Genomic DNA, 27873 nt, shown 5'->3' on the forward strand with positions numbered 1-27873 from the left:
ACAACATTTTCAACAGAAGATAAATCCTTGGCTCTAAAAATTCATCTCATGCAAAGAATAGAAACTCAGGATGCAGAAATTCACAAAGAGATTTATGAGTTCTTCAGTTGCATAAGAATAAAAAGAAGGAATTAGCTAATTGTTGAAAAATACAGACCAAACTGAAAATGCTACATAAAAAATATAACAATAAAATTCACATTAAATTATTTATTCAGTAATAAACAGTGACACTTTTCTTTATACAAAGCCCCCACCCCCAACCCCCCATCAGTTTTGATCAGAGGGGCAAAAACATTTCAATGGAGTTTTGAGGAAAGCAAGGTGGGAAAACAGGTGGGGGGAAGAGAGAGACCCTGATTTGACTGATGGTTTTAAGCAATAGCTACAAAGAGCGAGCAGGCAAAGTGCAGCACAGTTCTGCAGATATTTCACTCCATTTCTGTAAACCTCAAACTCCTATAAACACTGGTTGTCTATAGGTACCAAATACCTGAGCCTCAGCTCACCAGGATCAAGGCTGGACCAGCCCCCACTGGACTGCAATTCAAGGCTGGTCCCAACCATCCCAATGCCACTGAAGGTTTCCAAGGCCACAAAGCTGATTTATGTTGGAGGCTCGAGCCTTTGAGCAGGTGCATGAAATAATTGGAGTGTTTTTAATAAACCCCCTCCCCATCCCTAAACTTTCTTTATTGGGAGCTGAAAACATAAAAGTGGTGCATTTTCCCAGGGAACTCCAGCCCATCTTCCAGGGGCCCCACTGTGGTGGCATGGAGACTGCAGAGCAAGGACTGGGAGAGGGTCAGGGGCACTGAGCAGACCAAGGGCAGCTAAAACATGGCTTTCCAAGGACATCTACAGCTCCCCTCAGCAACCAGTTCACCCCATAAATATAAACCTGCTAACACAGCCTACATTCAGTGTACTGAGCAGTGGCTGCCCAACCGTGTACATACAGTTCTGGAGAGGATCATCTCTGCTCGCAGTCCCACCAGCTCAACCTTTCCAAGGCCACTCCTGCCTCTCCTGCATTTTGAACATTACTTTTTAAAGGGGCATCTTCCTGCACCACAACTCTCAGATTGTGCCCATAGGGCTAATATGTAAAAGCAGAATTTATTTTTAAATACTTTCCCGCTTTACATGAGATTTTAGTTCCAAACAACATGCATCATCTTTTTTTAAAAACCCACACACAAACAATACTTATCATCCAAATACCCTTTAGAAGCTCAAAGGCTGACATACAAAAACCAAGAATTCCACTTGAAAAATATATATATTTCTAAGTTGTTTATAAGGAAATATATGTGTTGCTGGCCCATTGATATGGAGCAAAAGCTTGTACCTGAAATTAATTAACCATATTACAGGCTTGTATGCTGAAAGGCAATATATTGCACCTCTCTACATAACCACTGATTTCATGATCATCTTTACAGATACAAATCAGGTGATTTGAAAGGGTTTTTTTTAATGTGTTTTTGTTGTGTTCATTTTTTTTTTAACAAGTAGGGAAAATAAACCACTCCTGAGTTAAGAGAATGCAATAAAATGCCTACATTTTCCATCTCAGATGAGATTTGATGAAGTCATTCACTTCATTTCCATAGGACATGCATTTGAGGCACGAGAGTGGAACAGAGGGAACCAGGCACAGCTACATGTGAATGTGTATAAATACATTTGTAGAGAAATATATCCATACACATTGAAGAACTGTGGGAGTGGGACAGCAAGACATGTAACAGCCTGGAAGCAGAAAGGCTGGGTGAGGCAAGGAAATCCTAAGGGCAGGTTGGGGAAATGTGACATTCCCCTCCCTCTCTGAACACTGTGATGAGAGATCTGTTCTCAGAAGTCTTTTGATGGAAGTGTGGATGATTGAGACAAAATGCCATTCACTGAGGACCACCTGAACTTGTGTGTCTGGCAAGGGAAGGAATCAGACCAGAGTCCATTTTACTACTGCCAATTATTCATCTCTCCAGAAATTCCGGAAATCCAATCTCCAGGGCAGTCAGCGGCTGCACTATTCCATCTTCTTGTTGGGATGGAAATGGGCCATTGGAAAAAACTGGCATCTGCCTCTCAAAAACTGGTAGACAACTTGAACTCTTCCAGTCTTCAAATGAAGACATAAAAATTGATTGAAGATTTCTCAACAGTAACAAGAATAAAATAAAATCCTGGAGAACTTTAAGGAGGTCAGTATTTTGAGTTTCTTGAAATAAAACAATCATTTCCCTATGTTCTCCCAGAAACAGTGACAGAGTACAACATGTTTTATAAGCCCTCTCAAAATGAATCATCCACTTTCTTGGGACAGCATCAGAACACACCACACATAAAAAGAATGAAACAACTCCTTCAATAACGCATTAAGACACACAACTTATCTGTGACCTGATTTCAAGGGCCTTTTTTTTTTCCCTATCTGCAGAAACACGAGCAGTCTCAACCTTTCTGCTCCTTCTCGCTGCCATCGATTCCCCACCACTGCAGGCTCCCCTCCTCTTCCAAGAGCAAAACCGTGGCAGCATCTGCTTCTCATAAGCACTTCTGTGCGTGTGTGTAAGTGTGCGTGTATGGGAAAGGGGGAGAGAAGGAAATCTGCTGAATTTAACTTAAAAGTTTGTCACGGGGAAGGGTGGGGTTGTTTTTTTCCCCTTTTCCATCCCTCAAGTTGTAGAACACAGAAGTAGGGCTACTGCTACGCACTTAGGCTTTTCCTTTCTCACTCGTTAGCACAAGGGACAATTAGTGACTGAGGGGGGAAGAAGAATTTATTTCACTTTCAAAGTTGAGGGACCTGAGCATCAATGGCCACAGACAACAGCAGGTTTTTATTGGCACTTGTCACCCAGAGTTTGCAGAGGTTCTGCCAGCTCAGTCCCAGGTTCAGCAGCGGAAACTGGGTGCAGAACAGTAGTCCTGGAGGTGGAAGAGCCAACAGCTTCCCCACTTCTTCATCCCCACTAACCAACAACTCAGTGATACAATCCAGAAAGAAATTCCAGTGCAAACTGTGAGCCTGTTTCGTTCCTGTCCTGGTTTTCCTTTGACATCTATCGGGAACCAGAGGAGGTTCCCTCATAGTATGAGCTTGTGAAGGGGAAGGCAGTGAGCAGACTGCTCTTGCTAGGCTTTAAACTATTTCAGGAAGTCAAACATACCTCAAAAAGAAATGCTGCCCAAAATTCTTTTGCTACCCCTGCCACCCAAACTCTCCATCCCTAAAATTCAAAGAGGACACACTGTCTCTTTCATTTCTACCTTTGCCATGTCCAGGGAAAAAAAACAAACCAAAAAAACCCCACCAAAAAAAAAAAAAAATCAAAACCAAACGCTTAGATTTATTTTTTTTTTCCTCACAGTATTTCTAATACTGTCAACATTCCTAAGTCAGAAAGTCAGAATTCTTTTTCTTGAGATATTTCTTGAACTGTACTGTCCTGGTAAGAAAGTGAACTGTGGCACCTGGCACTCCATTCCCTCCCATACAGTTTTTCTACTGCATTATGAATTTATTGACAAATTGAGGAGCTAGCTCCACCAGAGCAGCAATAATATAGAGAACTGTCATGAGAGCGTAATTTATTGAGAGAAAGAAATACTGATGGACTACAAAGATGAGGAAAAAATCCCCACCACATTTAATTCATCATCCCAACACAGAGACTACAACCTTATTACTTTAAAGCAATATTTAAGCATAGTCCATTCAGCATTCATACGCTGTCTCAAACTTCAAATCAGCAAGGTAGAGACTTAAGGGTCTTGCCAAACTGTGATATAATCCTAATGCCTCCAGTGCCAGCATGTCAAGCCCTCTGCCTTGACAAGGAAGAATGCTCAACACCTCACAGGATCAAGTTCAAAAAGCCTGGAGGGAAGCAGCAGTGCAGGAACCTCAGAGTGGCATGCACTTCCCAACACCCCCCCCCCGCCCCTTTCACACACAGATCCATGTGGTCTCCACCTGACCAAACTACATTTACAATGCTCAGTGCCTTAAAATTGAACTCTTTCTTATCTCAGCCATGTGTTTATATCTTGGTTTTTCCACTCAGCCGGTGTGTCTTTCAAACAGGGATGTCTGAGAGCAGTGGTGACAGAAATAGAATGCTTTGTGAGAGCCTTGGAAAATATTACAGGCGGACCCTGGGTGCATAGAGCAGAAAGGCAACATCTCCAAGCAATAGCCAGGACCCAGCAGCCTTGATCCTGGGCTCCCCTCAGTCCCCTCTAAGCTCATGCTGACACTGGCTGGAGTCCCCAAGGGCTGGGCAGAGAGACTGACCCAGCTCCAGCCCACGGCGACCCCGCGGCCCTTACCCAGGATTTGTCCACACTCACCTTGGCTCCAACCAAAGCCTTTATTACACAAGTTAGAGCCAAGGCCCAGGCCAGGGGGGTTTCCCAAGCAGAGGGCTGTGGTTCCACGTGGCCAGGCTGCCTTTCCCCAGCCAGGCCCTGGCGGGCAGGCTCAGCACCTGCGGCTGCTCAGGGAACGCAGCTGCGGTCCCGCGGCACAGCCCCGGCCAGGCAAACACATCCTGGAGTCAAATGTAGTGCTTTCCTTGAGCTGCTCAGCACACACAGCAGGCTGCTGGAAAACCTTTTGTTTCCATGAGACACACCTTTTTACATCAACCTGGATGTTTGTTTTTATTGTCCCTGAATTTTGATGTTGTAAGTTACCACCTTGAAATGGCTTAGCTGAAAGTCCTGCCTGTAGGATTGTACTGATATTTATGAGGGCCTGCAACATAACCCACAGGGAACCGTGTTCAACAGCTTCAATGGATCATAGATGAGGCCCATATTCGTGTCTGATTTAAGAGTGTTTGGTCCATTTTGAAAGAATGGATGGGTTGGGAATGCAGTTGCTGTAACCTTAAGCTTTGCTCTATGCTAAAGGTGTTTAAGAGCTTCTGACAATCAGCACAGCACAAAGCCACCTTCAGAAGCAAGAAAAACAAGACCACTTTTACTACAACCTAACACCAGGAAAAAATATTTGGCTGAAACTTCAGGTGCGAATTATACTTGCTTAAGCTAGAACAAAAGGACAAAAAACATCAGAATCTAGTAATGTGGAAACAAAGGAGTTTAGCTCTTTAAAAAGAAAGGAAAGATAGACATTTGAGGTAACAAACAAAAAAACCCAAAATGCACAAATACATCACAGACATCTAAAAATAGCATTTTATACATTTTTGCCAGTGCTTCTCTGAGAGCAAGTTCTTTAAACAGAACTTAACAATTTTACAATTTTTTTTAAAAAAATATGTCATCCTAAAATAGCCCATCAATCCTTACCCAAACTTTCTGTATTTCTACAAAAATAGATGCACAAAGAGCTACAAAATACTGTATTCCTGAAAGAAGGCGCACTGTAGTCAAGGGAGAGTCCTTTTTTCCTGACTATTGAGACTGTTCATAAAAATATCAAGCTGAACAAAACGAAACACTGTTAAAGGAGCAGAAAGGAGTTAGGTTGCCCAGCTGCAGCAGGCTCAGATGAGGAAAGAAAGAAAAGTTAGGTTTCTGGTTTTGTTTCCAACACTGTGGGACCCATAAACGGCCTTACAAATAAAAGGCTCGATAGCAAAACCAGAATAGTTGGCTCTTCATCTTCATGTGTGTCCTTTGCTCCATGCAGAAGGAGTCAACCACTGCTGTGTCACCCGCCCAGCTCTGCCAACTCCAGCTCTAGCTGGTCTTAATTTCTCTGCACCTCAGAACCAAGCAGTTTCCTTGCTCTTGTCCTGATGCTGTAGACCTACATTTCAGAAGAGAAGAGGAAAATAATTAATATTAATAAACATTTGTTAAGCTAATAAATTCAATGGTTTTTTCTTCCCCCTCCACAAGCAACTGAAGATAAATAAGTTTTGATTGAATAAATAAATATTAAAAAAAAAGACAAAAAAACCCCCACCCCACAACTTAACAGTTTAAAGGACTTGTTAGCAACAGGGTTACTGCTCCAAACTTTTTGGTTTATGAGGGGTAAAATTAAACCATATTGAAGTTTGATTCTGGCTCAAGTGTTTCAGAAATGGTGATAAAGTTCCTGTATGTGCTTCCTTGGTTTGAGCTAATGTGGAGCATGACATGGAGTGAAAAAACCCTCCATAAACTCTGCATCAACCACCCAGTATGCAGCAAGCAGTATTTCCAGGCAGGGTCCAGCCACAGACACCATCTCCTCTAGAAAATGCCTGGGACACCTCAGGATTTCACAGTTTCTGTGGCATTTCACCTCGCAGAGGAGAGAGGGAAAACGTTCCTGCACCAGGCAAAAAACCCCAAACGATTTCACCTACAGAGTGCAAGATTTTCAGCCAAGAATGACTAGTGCTTCCACATGGGAAAAATTAATGGTTTTCAGCTTGCATTTGTTATGAGTTCCTCTAATATTTTCCTTTGTGAAAAAGTGAGGACTATCTAATAAATGTGGTGTGATGTTGTGGCTTTAGCATTACAGACTTGGAACCTGCGTTTTAATCTGGGATTTCTCCGCTTCAGAGGGATCCAATCTCTAGATTCACACCTAACGGGGCATAAACCTCAAATCCAGACAACAGAATGCAGGGGCAGATTAAATTTCCCAAAGAAGATATTTCTTGCTCATTTATAGGGGAAGTAAAGGACAGAGATGCAGGCACGTATTTTCAGAGCTAGTAAGGCACTCAAGTCTCAATGATTTAAAAACGTGTCCTTTGAAGTTTTGAGGCAAGTAAATCACATTTCATGAAATGAAGATACATTTCCCACTAGAAATCATCATTCCTGCTATACAATCTACCAAGGCACCTGACTTGTTAAGAATTCAGGGTTAATTTCACCACTAATGTAAATAGGTGCAACTCCAGACCTCAATGATGGTATAACCACCAGACCTCTGTGTTCATTTGATGTTCAACCTGTGAAAATTGACAGATCCATGTGCTAGGCATGGATCTCATTTCCAAATCCAATCACACAGTGAATATGAAGGAAGACCCCTAAGTTTTCAAAAAGCCTAACAGGCACAGAGGATTCAGATCTGACAACTATCTCCTTGCTTTAAGGTTATGAACAGTTAAATATTTAATGATGATCAGCATTTCAGAGCTGAGCTGCAAAGCAATTAGCACTCACATAAAAGATGAGAGCATATGGCTCTGTCCATGTGAGAATTCCCAAGCAGAGTGCAAACACTTATGTGTCCAGCAGTGAAGAGACAGGGAAAGCAGAGCCCATGGGTGTGGTGTAGCAAACCTTGTTTAGTGCTTTCTGCTCCATTTCACATGCAGTTCTACCTGTTTCTTCAGGCTGGAAAAACTGGGATATCCCTCAGCTAGAGCATGCCTATAAAAACACATTCAGAGGCTCTTTATTCAATGAAGATGTCTCCTTGTTGCTTAAGAGCTATTTGTTTCCCTGACAGCATCATACACAGACAGTCATAATGAACTGCTGTGAGATCCCTTCAAAGCTCCCTCAAAGTTAGTGATGACAATTTGGGGCTATTTTTCCTCTGCTGCTTGCAATTTTTTTAAACAAGGATGGCCCCAAAAAAAAAAAGGGAGTCAGACAGCAGAAGCCTTTCAGAGCATAAAGGAGTCATTTAAGTTCACCAACAGAGCACTAAAGGACACCAGAAGCAATGGAAACCTGTAAGAAGAGAAACAGATTATATTGCTCCTGGCAGCTTAAAAAATATGACACACACACATGTTTAAGAGCTCTTCCACCTGACAGCAGGGAATAACTAGCTGAACAGGCACCTTCCTAGGCAGGTGTCTTTTGCAAGACACAAATAATTGTAACAAGGAGGTTTAAGGCACAACTACAGACTCTAATCAGCAAGAGAAAACAATCCAAAAAACTAAAGTTGTCCTATTTACAGAACTGAACATGGAACATTTTCCATGCCTTTTCCTCATTATATTCCTACCTCCTTCAAGGCAAGGCCATCTGCAGTCCTAATAAAGAATCCAAGGCCTGCTACTCATCCAGAGCTTCCACGTGAAGTGCAAGTGCTGCAGTGCTTTCCTTTTAGCAAGGAAATCCTCACTTGCACTGCATGACCCAGCACTGCCCCTCCAGCAAAATTCCCCTTCCCTGGGACACCAACATTAGAGCTCAGTGCCACACAAACGTTATGCAGGTTCTGTGGGGATTTTTTGTGGCAAATTTGTGGGGTGTGTGTGAACAAACATACAGAAAGGATCAGATTGGCCCTTCAAGCTCCAAATTCAATGTATCACACTGACACACAGGCATTTCCAAAAGGGGATTTTCCACAGTAAAGCAGGACTGAAGGATGTTGGTTAATTCTTGGTTGGTTAACCCTAAATTTGAAGCTATTCACCTCAGGATAAAGAATGTGCACCTCAGTTTTAACAGATTTACAGCCGTCACTCATGCCAAAGTCCTGCTTTGCTTTTAGAGTGCTGGGGCTTCAGGAAGCCTCCTCCAGCACATCTGTCTGTCAGCAGGACAGGATATCTTCCCAGGCTCTGCAGCAACAAGGCAAGCTGCTCTGCTCTCCTCCCCAGGGGCTGCCAGCACAGCTGGATCCCACTGCTCACCTGAAGGGCCTGGTGTGCAGGGCACCTCCCTCCCTGCTCCCAAGGGAAGCACTGATGGCTATAACCACCAGCAACACTGCAAGACAGAAATTTGCCTTCCCAACCCATGATTTTAAGTGCTGGATGTGGCTTGTGCATCCTCAGTGTAAGCAGTGCTGACACTGGATTGCAGCTGAGCTGCAGGCCATGCTGGGGACAGCCTGACCTTGCTTTGCTTGACACCAGCAGGGCAAGGAACTGAGGCCTAAAGCCAAACAATCTGTGCTTATTCCAATGTGTTTGTATCAATGGTTGACATGAAATGTACTCCTCTATTAAGCATTGTAGCTTTTGGAAGGACACTACACACCAGCAGACAAAACCTAGCAGCTTTAAACAGCTCTTGATGCAGACCAGCGTTTTATCTAATCCCACTTGTACCGATACAGAAGCGTCTAAAAGGGTTAATTTGCAGTCTACAATGTGAGGATTAAGCCACATTTAATGGCAATCAGGTAGTTAAATCCTTCTTCATCCCCTAGAACAGGACCATGTAAATCCAAACAGATGTGCAAGAGAGATCAATAGTTTGTCAGCTCTGCAAAGGGCACGGTGCTGAGCTCCCACACAATGTGCTCCGAGAAACACAAATTCCCAAACTGCACCGTGCATGCAGTGGGAACCTCCTCCCAACCTGTGAAGTAATTCAGCATCATCCATTCCTGAGATGGATTATTTGGCTTGGCATGGCAGGGATTCAACAATGTAGCTGGAAGAGGGTAAGATTACAGCCAGCCTGCCCTGATCCCAACACCGTCATTCCACATAATTCAGCGTGAGGAATTTTGCTAATGTTCCTATAATTCCATGTGACAGTAGCACAAGAAATGTGACCCATGGTAAGAAAAGGGGGAATCAGTTTGTAAGTCAAGGATTCCAAAAGGCAGCGTCCAGGTATAGACCAAATGAACTTTTTTAACATAAAAACCACCTGAAGCTCATGGAATCTGATATATTGACAGCTCCACAGGTTATTTTCTCCAGGGATATATGAGCAAACACTTCCAGAACTGACATTCTTGCCACTACGGCCTTACCCTACTCTGGACAAAGCACTTTATGTCACTAAAAGTCAGCTCAGTTTTCCAGGCCTTTCAGTTTGTAGCCTCTCTGCTGAGATAGCTGTTTGACACTACAGTTAAATGTAATGAAATGCTGCATGATGTGGAGATTTGTCCAGTATAACCTGCTTTCCCTGGGACTGCACATGAAGCAAGTGCTGGATGTGACTCCACATGGTACTTGAGCAGCCCCCTCCTCTCCCCACACCTTCCCTGGGATGTGCACACAAAACCCTGAGGCAATTCAGCTCTCTCTACTCTCCAGGCCTGAAGTGCCTGTAACCAAAGCACTTGTCTCAACTGCACAAGCTGCAGGCAAGGCTGAACAGGGAGCTCAGCCTTCCCTGCCCTTCCCACCTTGGAAAGCACATGTGAGATGAGTGTGCAGGGGAAGAGAGAAAATAATTGTAATGTCACAGGTTTCTGTGTTCCTGCTGTGCTTCATTACCTGCACCCTTGTTTCCAAAACTGGGGCTGCCTAACAGGGTTTTGCTGTTGTGTTTCAGTATGTGACCCTTTTGAATAGTCTCAAAGTAGTGAGACACTGGTCTGCTGAGATTCTCTGTTTCTTCAAACCAGTCACACATTTCCTCTCTTTCTTTTTCCCCACAGGAACTCTTAGACTAAAACCCACACAATCAAGCATGGGTCAGAAGTTAACAGTTCAGATCTTTTCCACTGCCTCCCACACTGAGCAACCAAAAAACATCCAAGGATCCTGACAAAATTAGCACCCAACTGTACCCCTCCACAGGGATTTGCATAAGGAGCAGGCAGCACCAAGCCAAAGCTGTATTTGTTCTCTAGGGCAGTGCTATCACCCAGTCCTTTTTTGAGGTACTTGCTCTTAAAGAGAAAAACAACTCACAGTCTAGGCTGGACTTGTACCTGAGCCAGGCAGTGGTTTCTCCTGACTAACAATTCCTCACACAGTTCTCTGTTCCATCCCCAAAAGATTACCCAAATACAAGGCCCTGCAGGTGGACTGCTGGGGCTGGGTCCAGGAGGGATTGTCCCTTACACCAGGGGCAGTCACAGTCTGCTCCTGCCTCAGACAAGGTGGCTCACTCCCCTTATGGAGCTTGTCACACAGGAAAATCTCAAGATCCTAGTCAGTTTAACATTTTGTACCCAGAAGCGTAAAATATAATTATTCTTGTATTGCTGGTTTAGCTGGAAATGTTATTTATATATATAAATTGTCCAGTGTTAAGAATCCTGATAAGCTTTCTCTTAGTTTTATTGACATCAAGACAGCAAGTGGCATAGTATTTAGAGGAGATTACTGGTTCCCAGTTGCTTTAAAGGGAACAGACAGAGCTTTCTAATAGGTTCACAGTATTTCATCTTTAAGAAACAGCCTTTCTTCCCCCACCCACTCTTTGTTCCCCCTGCTCACTTATCAAGGCAAAGAAGTGCTTCCACACACTGAACCAGTCAGAGAGAGCTATCAAAAAGGGAGAAAAATAGATACTTTGAGGAAAAGGGAACAAAGATACAAACCCACTGTTTCCTTAATCAGGTAACACACTGTCTTTAAGAAGTACTAATCTGCAAGGATTGCTGCTGGTGAGATAAATATCAGACTGAAGAAGGAGCCTTCAGTGGGGCCTATGAGCTCCAGGATGGATGCACTGGGAACTGTCAAGAAACTTCAGATCCTGAGGGCTACCAGACTGCTTCTGATACTGAGACAAGAGACTGCCACTCAAAGCTCACAGACACAGATGGAGTTCATGGTCTGCAGTTCAGACCCTGCAGTGAAGTGGATTTAATCCACACACCTCTGCCTAAACCCTACAGAAAGATGTCTAGTTTGATGGCAAGCACAGCTCAGTCAGCACCTCTATTCTCCATGTGATACCTGGATGCTACACAGGAAGGAAATGCTGAGCTGCTCCACCTCAAGATGCAGTCCTCATGTACTCCAAGTTATTAGTTTATTGGAGCTGTATATTGGTGGCTGCACATATGAACGAGCTGAACAAGCTGAAAACTTCCCCATAGAAGCATAATTAATATTTTCCCACAAGACTTAAACAAAAAGAAACAACACAGATCATGTCACAACTCCTCTGATTTGATGGGACCAAGGCAGACAAAGGTCTCTCAGCAGAAGGCAGGGAGAGCTGCCCTGACAGCAATTACAGGAGGGATTCCCCCACTTGGATGCTGCAGGGAGTTCACAACTCTGCTCAAACAAGTCACAGAAAACAAACAAACAAACAAAAAAAAACCTCCAAACAAACACCCCAAAAAACAAACACAAAAATTATAAAACAACAAAAAAAAAACTAAAAAACCTCAAAAAAACCCAAAAAAATCCTCCAAAAAACACCCAAAATAAAAAACCACCAAAGAAACCCTAAGAAAACCCAAAGACCTCAAAAAAAAAATCTAAAAACACCAGAACAACAAAAAAACCCAAAGAAAAACAAAAAAACACAAAAAAACCCCAAAAAACAACAAAATCATGAAACCCACAATACCCCCAAAACAACAAACAGAAAAAAACCAAAAACACACCAAAAAAACCCCCAAAAAAATCAAAGATAGCCCTCCAAAAAACACCCAAAGAATCACCCAAAGAATCACAAAAACCTCAAAAAAAAAAAAACCAAACAGAAAAAAACCAAAAACACACCAAAAAAAAACCCAAAAAAATCAAAGAAAGCCCCAAAAAACCCCAAAATAAACCCCAAGAAACATCAACAACAAAAAAAAACCCACCAAAAAAACCCCCCAAACCCACAAAAAAATTAAAAAAAAAAAAAAACAAAAAAAAACCCAAAAAAATTTCCAAAAGACCCCAAATGAAAGCCTCTCACCTGTATCGAACCCAAAAGTCGGCACGATGTCCACCGTTCCGTGGAAGGCTCCGGCCCAGGCTGAGGTAGCGCCGCTGCCCGCGGCGGGGTCGGCCTTGGCGCCGCCGCCCTGAGGGCCGGGGATCCGGGCCGCACGCAGCGAGGGCACCAGCAGCGAGCCGTAGCGGGGGTCCCGGGGCTGCCCGGGGTGATGGTGGGGCACATGTGGGTGGTGCACGTACACCTCGTGCATGTGTGCGTACGAGGGGCTCACCTGAGACGCTAAGGGGTAGTGCCAGGGCTCGGAGGCGGCGGGGGCGGCCGGGCCGGCGCTCTGGTGGAGGCCGTGTCCCGGCCAGCCGCTGGCGTCTGCTGCCGGGAAGGTGCCTGGTGCGGTGACGGGGAAATCGGGGTGCACTCCGCTCAAGCAGGGAGGAGGAGGAGGAGGCTGGTAAGAGCTGGTCCAAAACGAGGTTGGGAATCCGCTCCTTTGGCTTGAAATGGTTGAGCTTTCTGGTGGGGAGGAAAGAAGTATGAGCAAAGCTGAACCACGCATTTCGTGACAAAAACCCCGCGACGATTTGCCACTCTCTGAAGCTGAACTCAAGTTTCCTCAGTAAGTACAGAATCACAACACATTTGAGGTAGCAGGATTGTCTACTCCAGTTTCCCTGCTCCAGAGCGGTCACCTCTCTGCTGATGTCCAGGACCATGTCCAGTCAGATTTTAAGTGAGCTCCAGACTCCACAGCCTCTCCAAAAAAATCCCCCAAAACAACAACCGACCTAAAAAATTCAACAAAACAAAAAGTTTTCTTGTATTCAGATGGAATTTCCTGTTTTCTAATCTCTCTGCCTATTGCCTCCTGCTCTGTCAGCAAGCATTGCTGAAGGGAGCCTGGCTTCCCCATCTTCATTCCCTCCCATCAGGATTTTATATACATTAGATTCCCTCCACCCCAAGATTTTTCTTCTTCAGGCTGTAGAGTCAGAGCCCTCTCAGGATCTCGGTACAGAAATTGTGAGGAGAGGCTAACTCCTGCCCAGACTAGAGCACATCATTCAGAAAGGTTGCAAATGCTTCTGAGGAAAGAGAACCAGCTCACACTGCAGAACAGGAAACATTTGGCTAGAAGAATCCCTGATTTTCTCAAACTAATTGCATGCTTTGATGGGATAAAGGTCGTATCTAACACAGCTTATGCAAGTCCTTTATAGAATAAATTATGATGCCCTCTACCCAACAGGATCATACAAGCAAGAACCATCTATGTAGCTCAACAAGGTTTTTGTCTGAACTAAAAGTTGCTTCTTTCAGCTAGGGCTCAGCTCATATTTAAATGGATTCCAATACCTCTACATTATGAAATCACATTCTAAAAATTCCTCTTTTGAAGGAGCAGTTAGTGTTTTTGATGTGTAGCAAAGTCTTGGCTTCTCCATTCTCACAAACCTCTTGCCAGCTCATGCTAGAAAGTACTGCTTCATGCAATATGTCTCAGCTCCAACAGCATTTTTTTTTTGGTCAAAGATGGAAACATAAAAATACAGAACTTCACCTCTGATGAAAGAACGGTCATAAAAATAGCCTATGGAGAAATAAAGCCAGGGAAGTTTAATATTTGATGAGGCCAGGAATCCTCTGTTCCTCATAACTTTTGTAAAAGTGCTTTTTTTTTCTTTAAATCACCTTTTGTTTTGCTTTGTTTAATAAGCAGCTGGAATGAGACTTGGGTGAAGACACCATGGAGAATGAACAGATTCTTCAAACACTCCTGCCTCTGAACTTTGCTTATACAAAAATATTTTGGAAGCAAAAAACTTGAAAGTATTTTCTGACTGTGTCACACTCGTGGCTCTGTTTTAAAATGCATTAAAATCACAGAAATTTTTCCATACATCAATTGGCTTTGATTTAGGCAGCTTATTGAGTCTGATTAACTTCCGATATTGGAAGCAAACTTTGCAAACATACCATGGACAAATGTTGTGGATGCTTTGTGCCAAAATGCTTCAGAGGCTGCAAACTTATCTGGCAAATGCATCCCAACATTGTTTTCTTCAAAAGGTTGGGTAGTTCTTAGCAATGGATTTCTATTGCAATTCATGCTTGAAGACTGGAGAGAGCTTCAAGCATATTACAGAAGCCTCAGCACTCCTCCAAAATTGGTATTATTCCTTGTTTGTAAACCATTCCTTGTAATGAGGGATTACACTGAGGTGGAGAACGTGTATGGCTTGCGCTGTTGGCAGCAGGGCTGACACGAAAAAAAAAAAAAAAAGCCAAACTTCATGTCCAGTCTGTTGCTTTTCACACTACTTAACAGAGGAGCACAGCTTGACAATGCTCTGCCAGTATTCTGGAAAATTAACCTCTGTAATTGAGTTTTTGAAAACTATCTGGCTGTTATCTGCATGGAAAAGCCCTAAATCCAAAGCGCTGCACTTCAAAAAGGCACAGAAAAACCGCAAAGTATCCACAGGACAGCTTCAGTAACAGGAGAGAGCACTTTAAACCACGGAATCTGCCAGTGTGAATTCATCCCAGATTGCATAACAGCTGGGCTTTGCCAGTCATGCAGGAGGTCTAGGCCACGGAAAACCTTTGGCCATCTCAGTTTTTCAAACCTGTGCAGGTTTCACAAAGCCATCGCTGCTGCCTGACACTGTCAGGGGCCAGCCCGTGACACCACCCTCGCTGGAAAGGTCAGTCCTGTCACTGGACACGCAGGTTCCATCCAGGTTATACAAACATGCAGGAAAATTCCACCCACCCCGAGCACTCAGGGATATCTGGCCTCTGTGGAACAGGGAGAAACAGCCACTTCTACACTGCCCTCAGGAAAGAAAAAAAATAAAAATAATGATTAAAAAAAAAATACCTCTGTGCTTCCATGGCCTTTCAGGAGGCATTTAACAAAACCTGTCTGCCAATAAAGATGCTACAGTTACCACAATTTCCTACCCTAAGTACAGGGAGGCAGGGACAAAGCAACATCCCAGAGACCACGGGGTTGTGGCTGGTGCAAATGTCATGGTGGCCAACCCAAATGTCCACAACACACACTGAAAACACGCCAGAAGTGCACACGCTGGGAAGGAGACAACGCATGGAACCTTCTGTACTACAACATCAGCTCTCACTAAAGGCAAGAGGGAAGAAAAGTAAGCTAGAAAAACAACCCAACACTTTCATCAAGGAAAAACATGTTGATAAAAATGCCATTAAACTAATATTACTGTCAAGGTATCATTAGCACCTGCAAAATATTTCAGGCAGCTACCCCTAAAATTGAATATTCACATTACTCAAGCCTGTCGTAGGGAATTGTATTTTATTTAAAAAAAATCAGCTTCAAAATAATTTTAGCCTAACTTGATCAGTAGTTTCAACATAAAAATGATGAAAACAGGTTCTTTTCAGAACAATAAGTTCTAATTTGTATATGTAAGTAAACTCCCTCCTCAAAACAAACTAAAAAAATCCCGTGCAATATCACCTTAATGATAAAATCAGAGTTTGCGTTTTCATCAGAACACCTTAAAAAAAGAAAAAAAGGAAGAAAACAAGGAAAAAAAATATTAAAAAACAATCAAAAACATTGCTAATCCCTCCTTTCAGATAAAGGAGTAAATGAAGTGAGCTGGGGAGCCAGTTCATGCTCACACACTTTACATTGGAACCAGCTCCTCCCGAAACAGCTATTGCAAAAAGCTTTTTTCTTTCTAAAGTATCTCCAAGTAACTAAGTAATTGACAGAAATTCAGACTACCCAAGGTTATTTATGGAAGAACTTCAAGTTAATCATAGTTTAACTTCTTTAGGTAATGGGACACAAACTCGCATTCATGTGCTGTAACCAAGCATCTTTGACACTGTGCATAAACCACAAGACCAAGATGTCAGTGTTGGCCCTTCCCCATTGTATTCAAACAGGAATATCTCAGAAACCCATTTGGGCCTGATAAAGCTCATGTCAGCTTCTCTCCTCTGGAGCAGCACATGCCCTCAGTTCCCCGAGCCTCCCCAGAGATTTTCACACCCCCTCAGCAGGTGCAGGGATGGCACAGGGTGGATCTCCTTACTTTATTCCCAGAAGATGTTCAGGACACGCCAACCTCCATTCCCCACTGAGGGCATGGGGCACACGGGGTCAGGAGGCAGCGTGGCTGGAGAACCCTCACACCAGGCCACCCATGTCCCCTGCAGAGCCCTCTGGGGATGGCTGTGAAACCACAGAGGGGGGACAGGGAAAAACAACAGGGTATGTCTGAGGCCAAAGGGAAGACACGCGACCCCACCCATGGAACATCCCCAGGCTTGCTGAAGAGGGCTTGCTGTGGGCATGGGGTCTCTCTGGGGACTGCCTTGATCCCATTGCTAAAACATTTATAGCCTGTCTGGGCCATTTATAAATGCTCCAGTCTCCTTTTTAGTAAGAATAGGTTCAATCCTGCTCTCAGTCGAGTCAACAGAAAATTTCCCATTAACGTTAATGGTCCCAGCTCAAGCCATAAATTCCTCTAGCTCCCCAGCCACTTGTGCTGACCTTTGCTTAAACTTCCTTGGATTTGTCATCATCCTTCTGGAAAGCAAGTCCTTCTGTGCTATTTTTCTCTTCACAGTTGCTTTTCAAATATCCCATCTCTCTTTAGTATCTGTGGCTTTCATCAATGCCTCCACATTGCTGATTAGGAACACCACTGCTCCTGCTCAGATCCCACCAGCACCTCTCTCACCAGCCCAGTGTAAGGCCACTGCTCACCATGCTTAGTTTGCACCCCTCTGCCAGTCCACATAAGGATGTGATCAGAAACAATGCAGCTGTGGGGATCTTAAAGAACACCCAGACTGCCACATCCAGCAAAGTGGAAAAAGCATCTTACCGCCACGCATTTTCCAATTTGGAAGTCTTGTCTGTAAGGGCTACCGAGTGTCTCTGGCAAGATCTGCTCTTTGTCACACCAACACATAAAAGGTATATGGGCATAACAAGGGGTAAGTGTTAGGAGAGTGAGGAAATGGCTTGCAGAACCTACCACATTTCTCCTCCCTGCATGGAGGCAGGGCAATGTCATGCCCATTTTACACTCAGCAAGCCGTAACATCGTCTGTACCTCTCCCACAAGCAAATCTGCAATGGAAAACAGCACATGGCTGCAGCCACAGGAGCCAGGGCTTGCCCCCCAGCCTATTCCATCCTGTGCTGGCTCCTCCCCGCCTGGAAAGCGGCCGTGGACAAATCCTGATCACCTGGCAAAGTCACTGAGAAGGCTGCATAGGTTTCCTTCACGTCCAAGGCCAGCACCCCAAACAGCTTTGCTCTGGCCTCTCAGGCCAAGTTTCACACTTGGAGCTAATAAAAAAAAGAGCCTCCAACCTCACAGCAGACGTTTGTGAAGCCACGTTGAGGTCTGCCCCCTCCCACCCAGCCCCTGGCAGAGACAGGATATGGCAGGAGCGGGAGATCCCTGCTCCTTCCATGCCTTTGGCTGCTCTCTCCCCCTTTAACACCTCAGATCACTCAACCCAAGAAGCTCCTCAGTCCCTGGAGATTCAAGGGGGATTTTTCCACTTCCACAGAGAAGTGGAATTTCAGCTGCAATGCAATGTGTGTTACTGCAATGCAGCCCGAGTAAGCCACGCCACGGAGAGCGAGCTCCTGCCTCCTCTTACCTCTCCACAGAGGATTCAGCCCTGCCTTGCTCTTGGAAAGGGCAGTCTCTGAATTGAAGCTACTGGCTTGGCTCAAAGCTCTCGAGAAGTGTTCATCCACCACTGAACCAATGTCTCCCTGGAAGTAAGTGAACAGGACACAGCGAGAGTTCAGGTACTCCATCTCGGCAGGCTGGTCTTTCTCATCCTCCTCCTGCTTGCTGGGAAGGGTCACTTCCAGAGACTCCTGCATCTTGTTGTACACAGCTAACTTCTTCTGGGATTAGAAACAAAACAAACAAGAGATGTATCAGTGATGGCACTCAGTGGAAGCTCAACATATGGTTTCCTTAACAAAAAAATAACTGACTACACTGAATAATGTAATATTCACTTTGTAATTAAATTTGGACTTCCAGGATACTTCACACTGGCATTTCACAAAGAAGAGAATTCCAGTGCCCACTTAAGAGTCTCCATTCCTCTCACACAGATGGACCTGCTTCTCAGGCATGTTTCACAACCACAATTTATCAGCACCAGCTTTCACTCAATACTTTCAAAAGAAAGCAGACAGGCTCTAACAGCTCCCTCCTGACTCCCACCTGGAGAGAATATTCCATCAATAAAGGCTACAGAGGTCAAGCCCAGCTCCGTGGAAGGGTGGCCAGATACACAGCATCTGCACTTCACACATCCAGCTGGGCGAGCACCAGGTTTCTCTGGGCACACTCCTCCAACTGAGCTTTAGGGCCCTCTGGATTCCCCACACTTACTGCTGAAGCTGTGAAGGTGGGAGAGTTTCCTGCTTCCTGAAAAATTTTCTACTCTATTATGCAACTCCACAAAATGCATAAGTTTTCACTCACTGACAACAGAATATTTATCACAGAAGTTGTACCTTGGAGTCATGACCGGGACTTGGTCAGGGGTTTGAGAGCTTAGTTTTTTGGTTGGTTTGGGGTGGTTTGTTGCTGTTTTGAGGTTGTGGTGGGAAGGGTTTCTTTTCCTTTTTTTATTTTTTTTTAACACCAGCTTTTGGAAAAAAAGGTAAAAAATTCAAGTCATAAAAAATTAAACATGTGATCTGGGGGAAGAGGGGGATTGACAAATCCACAAACACATGCAGAGAAATCCACCCCAAACCAAAAACACAGAAAAGCATATAAAAAAGCAAAACCCTCACAAGCCATCTGTGAATGGCTATTTCAGAATCTTCTCTCTCTCTCTCTCAAATCAAACCTAAATGTCAAAATAAATGTGTGTGAAGATCCATTTTGCATGGAACATATTTTTCAGATGTTCCACTTTACAACTGTTTTCACAGAAAAAAAAAAACCCCTCTCCCACAACAGTCAAGCTGCAGGAATCCTAGCTTTTAGCTAGCCAGCCATTTCCACAGCTGACTTTACACACAAGCACTTTCAGGAACCCAAAAACAACTACAGTCCATATGCAGAAGTATTTCATAGCATTCCTACAGAATTACAGTTTGACTTATCTTTAATGGTTTGCTTGGCAACACTCTAGCACCATCAGAATCTCTTTAAGTTTATGGCTTTTTTTACCCTTTTTCCAAAGTAGTTCTATAGAAAAAGTTAAACAACTACACAGTCTATAAAGCTTCATTTTTACAATAAATACGCTTGTACGATTTTAAAATAATCAAAAGTCGTTTTCTGACCTTGTGTACCGTCAATACATTTAAATTTGGTGCTTTCTAAATTCACACAATCCGATACAAATTCTCTCACTGCAGTACAAAATAAATGCTCCGGGGCAAAGTCTTAATTATGAACGGTTATTTTAAAAAAATAACTGCAAGAAAGAGCTATTGACAAGTGGAATTAAAACCTATTCTACTTAAGGCTCACAGCAACTTAAGCACCGTATCTGACATTCCAGTGGGTAAGCTGATAAATGTAAAACAGCTCAGTGATACCATTAATTCAGATGCTGTTGCACAAAATGCAGTGAGGGACGTACGTAATTTTGTTTCAGCTGGGGATATCCAGGCAAAGGCCTGGAATTCCAGTAAATCTGTGCTTCACAATGCAAGTTATACTGTGGCTTAGTTTAGCACAATATTGCTTAGACTTATGGGAGAACCGCTGGGATTCACTAATAAAAATAAATAAACAAAAATACAGAAATGGCAAAATAAAGCAATTTTACTAGAAACTAGAATTGCTAAAATGAAACAGTCTGAGGCTGTAAAGATATTTTTGCAAAATGCGGGATTTGGGGTAACCTGCACTTTTTTTGGAAGTGCTTAGTGCCTTCTGTAAACAAACAAACGTCTCAGGGAAGGTCTCCTAATATTTGCTACTAAAAATACTAGTAAATAAAAATACTAATAAATGCTTACTAGGACAGCACTCAATGTGAGCTTCATGGTTTTGCCTGAGTAATCACAGACCCCTGAGACTTCAGAAAGACAGAAACAGTCGCAGGGCAAGTGGCTGGGGAGGGTGCTTTTCTCATTTTTGGTTTTGGTTGGGCTTTGTTTTTTAACTAGAGACAAAGCATGAAAGAGATCCTCTAGAGAAATCTAAATAGGTCTATTACACACCTTGAACACAGGCAGCACAGGGTAAAAGCTGCCTCCCATCCCTGCAGGTGCTTGCAGTGATGCTGCAGCTATGCAAATGCAGACACGAGCACGCAATTACAGACAGACACACAGCGCTAATACAGCCCCTGGCTTGACTTGGTGATCAGGAAGGAAGTCTTTCAATGTTCCTATACAGGGACTGGAGCTCAGGAAATTAAAACTTATCTCCAGAGTCGCTTCTCTGCGCAGGAATGTTCCCCCTTCCACAGCTTAAGAATCTAATTCTTTTTCCATTTCAACTCTCTTCCCTCCCCTCCAGTCCATGGGCAGTCATTACAAGATGCTCTGAGCATTTGCTCCTTTCAAAAACACCAAATGTGACCTTTTTTTTAACGTTAAAAAACCCCAGATAGTAGGACTGATGGACAAGAGCAAGGCCCTGTGTGTGGATTGAAGTTATTTACAGTACAAAGTTGTGGTTTTCAGTGAGTTATTTGCAAAGGATAAGAGTTCTAAATTAAAAGGTTTTTCAAAACAGCAAGCCTGTGATCAGACACAGATCTAATTAATCTGCATTTCAGGAAGATATTATCAACCTGTAATTACAAAACTCTTTAAATCAGACACTACAGTGAGAGAAAGTGACTCAAGTTTTCCTTGTATGCAATGCATATACATCCTTTGATAAGGTGAGGGTTTTTTTCTCCCAACTCACCTAAAATACCCTGTTTGCACAAAAATTCCCTAATTTTTGTTCTGACCTTAACAGTAACCTTCTCACAGTATTTTTGACTGCAGTTGCATGAGTGGAAAACTATGCAAGATCATCAGCTGCTAAATGAATTTGTCCCACAATCACTGGGTGTGAGGGAACAAAACCAAAAAGCCCCCACAAACACTGGGTAGGTTTAGGGCAACTAATCTCAGCTAGTCCAGTTTCATTTGTACTTTTTTCATTTGAACAGTTCTAGTATATATTTAAATAGCCAACTGCATCTGTAAGATCTTTGTAAAGAGTATGTTCTGACCAAACACGGTGTTATCTCTTGTCAATGTTCAGTACTTGAATATATTCATTAAATATATTTTAATATATTCATTTAATATATTCATTAAATACAGCTTTCCCTTCCTTACACTAAAGACTGATATTAAGCGGCTTCTGAAAAACAGAGCAAGCACCCAAAATCTTCTCTTGGCCAAGACACAGAATACAGAATTTAAATTCAGAATACAGAATTTAAGTAGAAAACAGGGAAATTCGGGGTCTATATCCTTTAGATAACAGACTCTAGTTCATGGCTGAAATGGTACAATCTCTGGGTGAGTAGAGCTGTACAGCCCAGGCTGAATTCAGCTTCAACCAATATTATATTATTTTTATTTCTTACATTCACAAACAGGCAATTCCAAAGAAAATTTAAACCCTTCAAATCATACAACAAAAGGAAACTGAAGATCAACACCGTATCACTGCTAATATGGGAATATTAAGAATAAAGTTTATGCTGAACAATCATTATCCTGTCTTCCTGAGCACTTTTACACCAAGAAAACATTTAGTCCAAAATCTCACACAAAACCCTCGCCTTGGAGATTCCTGATGTTTTCTGACATACCCTACCCAGAACCAAGCAAAACGGTTCTCATGCAGTGAAATGTTGGCCACATTAAAGCCTGTGGCAAAAGTCCAACTGACTTCAAGGGTCCTGGGTCTCACCCAGAGTGTCTGGTAAAAATGTCAGAACATTCCTCTTCGCAAATCGAAAAAAAATTCACTGCCAGCAGAAACCAGTTAGCAGCCAGCAAAACAACAACAACAACAGCAAAAACAAAACAAAAAAATAAACAAAAAAAAACCCACACCAAAACAAAGGAAAAAAAAAAAACAAACCATACTTTGATAACAGGAAAAGTTTTACTTTAGCCAAGTTTGAATCAAAAATTCAGGCCAGCTCTTACGTTTCATATAAACTGGTTGCCTTTTCCTACAATTTGTTATCTCCATACATGCCACCATACAGCATATGGTCCTTTATGCTCCCAAGCAAGAAAGTCTGGTGTGCCTGTGGCCACCTGTTACAGATTTTCCATTAGAAAAAGAACAGGAACCAAAAATAAAGAATAACTACGCTGAGGAAACACTATATGACCCTATCCTGAGAAAAAGGCTGTCATTTGACATAAGCTTCTGAGAAGGAATTCCAGCAACAAACTCGAGGCAAATCCTCAGACAGTCCTCCATTTGTGGAGCTGTCTGCCAAGCAGGCTCCTACTGATAACACAGAAAGTATTCAAGGAAGAAGACAATTCCAAGCAATCAGGGCACTCAGTGCTGGGCCTGAAAGATGTTTTTTATGGCACTGCCCTGAAAACATGAAACAGTAACTTCTACCCACACAAACAAGCAAGGTGAGAGCTTGTTTTCAGCTGAGCCACTGGATTTGTAGAGGTAGAGCCTGGAGGTGTTGCCATGCTCTGCTGATGGAGGGACATGGTGGAAAAAATAATGAATTTACACACCTTTGGCTGTACATGTAAACAGAAATGTACCCTTAAAGGTCTAATTTTATGTAGCTAGAGAAAGATCAAACAGAATTTGGTCCAGAATGAGAGAGTAAAGTGAGCCAAACTTTTTAAACCACTGATGTCTCGTGGGATTGAACCAAAAAAAATCAACCAACAAAACTTCACACGCAGGGCAAGACGTGACACAGGTTTTACATCCTGTAAATCTGAGAGGAGATGAGTTATACAGGTTATATAGCTTCCAGAGAAGTTAGCAGAGCAAACAGCAAAGGAAGAGCCTTGAGAAAGAATGTGAACTGCAAAAATTGAATGTGAAGCCATGCTCTGCTGTTACCTGCCGTCAGACTCTGCAGACTGCCACACAGCATAAGCAGTAATAATAAGCCCATCCTCAAGAGCTGGGGGCACATGATGCACAGAATTTCACCAAAAAAAACAAGTTACAGTATGTGAACTGGGGTTTAGCCACAGCCAGCTGACACAGCATCAAATGTGACCTGTCCTTGTCTGCAAATCTGTCAGTTTGGAAGGAAGAGCCGAGTTAGTGACCTAAATTGCTAATCAAGACAAGGCCTTATCTGGACAAAGTCAGTCTACAGCACTGCCAGCAGAAAGTCTGATTTAAGCATATCACAACTCCTTATGCAAGACTTGATTTAGCAAGGATGGTGTTGGCTTAGACGTTGGCTTGCCTCTACATACCATGGAGAAATTCCAAAACTACCATTTACTGTAACTTCCCATTCCTAAGGCCTTTAGCTGGTGTGTCAGTGAGCCAGGGTGAGTCCTACCTGAGCCTCAGCCCTGCAGCTTGCTGTGCCCAGGCTGACGTGACACGACAAGCCGTCCCCGCGTGCCGGGAAAACAACGGGATTCTGCTCCAGTAACTTACGTGTTTCCAAAGCCGCTCCAAATTCCTTACACCCATTCCTCACCCAACCCCTAGGAAAGCCAAAGCTTGCTGCTACAGCTGCACAGCCCCTCAGCAAAGTGGAGAGCAAAGAGCATTTTCATTTTGCCAGTCTGCAGGGTTTCACCCTCACGCCTGCACAGCTCCCCACCAGACTCAAACACGTTCGTGTCCTGACACCGGCACACACTCGCTCCGTCATCTTGCCATGGAGTATGGTAATCCCGATTTATCCGTAAAATTAGGGCCACACCCCATTTTCATCAGCTCATTCTGGCACCATACGAGCATGTATATACCCATGTTTCGCTTGCTTCCCTCCAGCAAGCACCCTGGACTTGAGCAATCTCAAAGATCTAAGGTGCTAAGCCTCCACTCCCATTAACATTCAAGAGGAATTCAGGCTCCAGTCCATTTAGAGCTTTAAAAAAAAAAGAAAAAAAAAAGAAAAAAAATCTCATCTAAATTAAGTTGCCAGCAAGTCCTTTCCTGGCTAAGGACGGGTGAAAGCTACATTTCCAGAAACTCTGCCTTTCTGTGCATGGCAAAAATCAACTCCGTGCTGATTTTAAAGGAGGAAAAAAATACAGACACAGAAATACGGGAATAACTTTAGTGTGGGGAAACTTTAAAAAGGCACGATGGACCACCCCCTAAAGCTACAACATTTCTGCACAACCCAGGTGCACACTAGTCCATCATTTAAAAGCAGTCTGAAACTTCCCATTAAAAGAAGGAAAAAAGGAGACAACCATTTGAACTGCCCCTGACCCACAGAAACGCGACACGTTTGGCTCTGCAGAGAGATCCCAGGGTCCAGAACTAGAGCCTGCGATGGCAGCTCCACAACTAAAGAGCTGCTTGGCTCTTTAAAGCACACAGAACTGATTTCCAAAGCTGGCATAACCAATTACACACTTGAGATGGCTTTGCTACAAATACCTGTGGAGATACACAGGCTTTAGTTAAGAGTAACACGCCTGTGTCTCCTTGCCCTGAGAAGAGCAGGAAAACCAGCAGCAGCACAGTGTGGAAGAGCTTTCTGTCTCAGAAAACAAACTGAAAGACGCCAGCATAGTACAATACCACTGAAAAATGCCTTGGTGGAGTCCTCGGATATTTTAAGGGTGAGCTCCATTTTATCATGTCCAATGCAGAGACTTATTTTTAAGATATCCCACTAATTCATCTTCCCTCACTGTTATTTTTAAACCATGGCTTTAATTCCAGCAAAGAGGAACATTCTTTAAAATGGCCATCATCCTGACAAAGAGTGCAGGAGAGTTTTACATGTTGAACACATGTGTAAGAACCAAAAACCTGGCAACAGATTCTTCATCTTTTTTTGTTACATTCTCTACCAGTTGATTAAGCATCTCTGACAGGACAATTCTGAAGGAACGGACGCTTGCAAAATGTCACTCGTTACCCAAACAATAAATCTTGATGCATGAGGAGTTCATTCTATATTTACTTTTTTTTTTTTTCATTTAGAAAACATTGGATTCAGAGAAAATACATAAACCACTCTAAAGTTAGCAGCTGTTTGAAGTAAAGGGTGCAACACTTTCTTCAGCAACAACAGCTCGGCTTTTCAGTCTGGCATCCAAGTAGCTTGTGAAGACCCTCCAGCTCCAAGTGTGTCAGGAAAACCAGGGCAACCAGGATTAACTGAATTAAATTAAACTGTCAATAACACGTAGAATAGCCATGTTTAGAAAGCTTTTAGGTGGGAAAGTGATATACGGTGCCAGCCAAGACTCAAGAGCTGTACTGGCTCATCAGAGCTATCTACGTTTCTTGCCTTGCTTTTCTACCTTTACTTGTTAAACACCATAACCCACGAGAAATCAGTTTCCTTAAAATAAACTTTAAAGAAACTTCAGTGCTCATTAGGGCACCCCTAGAACATTTTATATATGACCCTGCTTTTGGATGAGGAAGAAATTTTGTACTTATGCTTAAAAATAAAAAGCACTTGCACGTGACATGGTCATTTAATAGATTTCTCATAGATTTCTCCCGTACTAAGTGTTCTGGAAGAAGAATACAGACAACCACTTCCAGAGTTAAGTGTCAGAAAGCTCAGCAAAGTTTCAATTGCAGTTTTCTACTTCTAGGTCTCTCGGTCAGAGAATCAGGCTGTTAGTGATTATTAATTTTCCCCCCAGATCACACAGGCTATGAACTGGAAACCCAGATATCCAAATACAAACTTCACAAGGAAAATTCCTGCACAGACAGAAGCTTCTGCTAGATCTGACCCAGATTAGCAAAGAAATAACAGCAAAGGCACTCTGCAAGAGGCAGAACTCACAAGTTTTCCAGAGCTCGCGTTCAGAGTGAACAACATGAGCAACCTGGACAAGTTCACTGGGATATCGTTACTGTAAACGAGCTCTCTGTCTCAATAAAGGAAAAAATCAGCAGTACACGATAGGAATTTTAATGTTTTAGCCCATACTCGTGTCTCCCAGGCAAGTTGATACTAGGGGTCACTTCCCATGTACGGAGAAAACAATCTTCATGGATAATAATGATAAAACCTTATGGAATGCAGCAACAACCAAAAAATGTATTCTCAGATGACTACATTAGGGCCAAGTCAATATTAGTCCCACTTCACCCACGCACTGCATAGTCTAAAAATGCTGTCAGCCCGATAAGAATTTCCTGATTCACTAAAAAAAAAAAAAAAAAAAAAAAAAAAAAAAAAAAAAAGAGGAAAAAAAATACATCTGATCACCAAATTCAGCTGGAAACTCGCCGCAGACGATGTTCCAGGAGCGCCGGGGTGAGCGGCGCGGGTCCCGTTCCGCCCGTGTGCGCTCCCGCGGACCGCAGGCTCGGGGCGAGCGGGGCGAGCCAGCCAGCACGGCCGAGAGAAGGGGGACAGCAGCAAGGAAATAACTTTTTCCTCCTGCCCCGCGCCAGCTGAGCGAGCCAACATTCCGCCAGATGCAAGAATCTGGGGGAAAAAAAATCACTTCTTCTTGTCAGGAAGGCTCTTACCAGGCTCCGTTGCTCTGGGGCACCCTCAGCAGCTCCCCGCATCTCCACATCAGGCCGGGGGCTGCGGAGCGCATCGCTGGCTGGCCGGGACGGAGGTCTCCGCCCAGGGCACCCAGCGATGTGCCGTGCTCCCGCCGAGGCGGGGAGGCTCCCCAAAAAGCCCCCGCACCTCCCAGCCCTCGGTACCGCGGTCCCTCGTCCTGCCCTCCCCGCGGCTCACCTGCGCGCAGCCGGGCGCGGCCGCATAGCGGGGCGCCCCGCACGCCGCCGGGCCGGGCTGCTGCATGGCCACGTCCGAGCAGCTCATGGCCGCGGCCGCCCCGCGCCACCGCCGTCTCCCCCTTCCTCTTCTCCCTCCTTCTGCCGCTGCTCCCGCTCCCCGGCGCGGGGCGGCCGCGGCCAGGCGCCGCTCAGCCCCGGCTGCCGGCGCATCTTCGGCGGCCGCCGCGCCCCGCGCCCGCACTTATAGCGCGGCGGGGCTGAGCGGAGCGCCCCGGCGGCCGCGGCGGCGGCAGCGCCGCGGGGCGGGGACGGCACCGCTCAGCCCCGCCCGCCCGCTCTGCGGGAGCGCAGCACCTGCCCTGCCCTGCCCGACCCTGCCCAGCCCTCCCCTGCCCAGCCCAGCCCAGCCCCGTCCGACCCTGCCCTGCCCAGCCCAGCCCTGCTCTGTCCTACCCTGTCCATCCCAGCCCTGCCCTGCCCTGCCCTTCCCTGC

The 27873-nt window shown here is 44.1% G+C and overlaps 1 protein-coding gene across 2 annotated transcripts; it reads right to left on the minus strand.

Annotated features, from left to right (window-relative positions):
• On the minus strand, positions 1-27631 carry VGLL3 (vestigial like family member 3). Of its 2 annotated transcripts, none has more exons than XM_058861203.1 (4): positions 27379-27631; positions 18175-18427; positions 12520-13011; positions 1-5791 (listed from the first exon to the last, which is right to left on the minus strand). In XM_058861203.1, exons 1-4 carry the CDS (start codon positions 27463-27465, stop codon positions 5748-5750), a joined length of 876 nt encoding a protein of 291 aa, XP_058717186.1. In that variant the 5' UTR covers positions 27466-27631; the 3' UTR covers positions 1-5747. The 2 variants fall into 2 exon arrangements, with proteins under 2 accessions (XP_058717186.1, XP_058717178.1); XM_058861195.1 differs by having other exon boundaries at positions 2-5791; positions 18175-18430; positions 27379-27625.
• Between the last annotated feature and the right edge of the window lie 242 nt (positions 27632-27873).

The sequence above is a fragment of the Poecile atricapillus genome, chromosome 1 (genome assembly GCF_030490865.1).
Source record: "Poecile atricapillus isolate bPoeAtr1 chromosome 1, bPoeAtr1.hap1, whole genome shotgun sequence".
Lineage (NCBI taxonomy): Eukaryota > Metazoa > Chordata > Aves > Passeriformes > Paridae > Poecile > Poecile atricapillus.

What these genes read in the sequence shown, in the direction of transcription:
- VGLL3 (XM_058861195.1), bottom strand. Translation starts at nt 27,465, where the DNA reads ATGAGCTGCTCGGACGTGGCCATGCAGCAGCCCGGCCCGGCGGCGTGC. An exon ending in GCTGAATCCTCTGTGGAGAG is followed by an intron (nt 13,012 to 18,174) that starts GTAAGAGGAGGC and finishes CCTCCCCACCAG; the next exon opens with AAAGCTCAACCATTTCAAGC. An exon ending in GACTTTTGGGTTCGATACAG is followed by an intron (nt 5,792 to 12,519) that starts GTGAGAGGCTTT and finishes TCTGAAATGTAG; the next exon opens with GTCTACAGCATCAGGACAAG.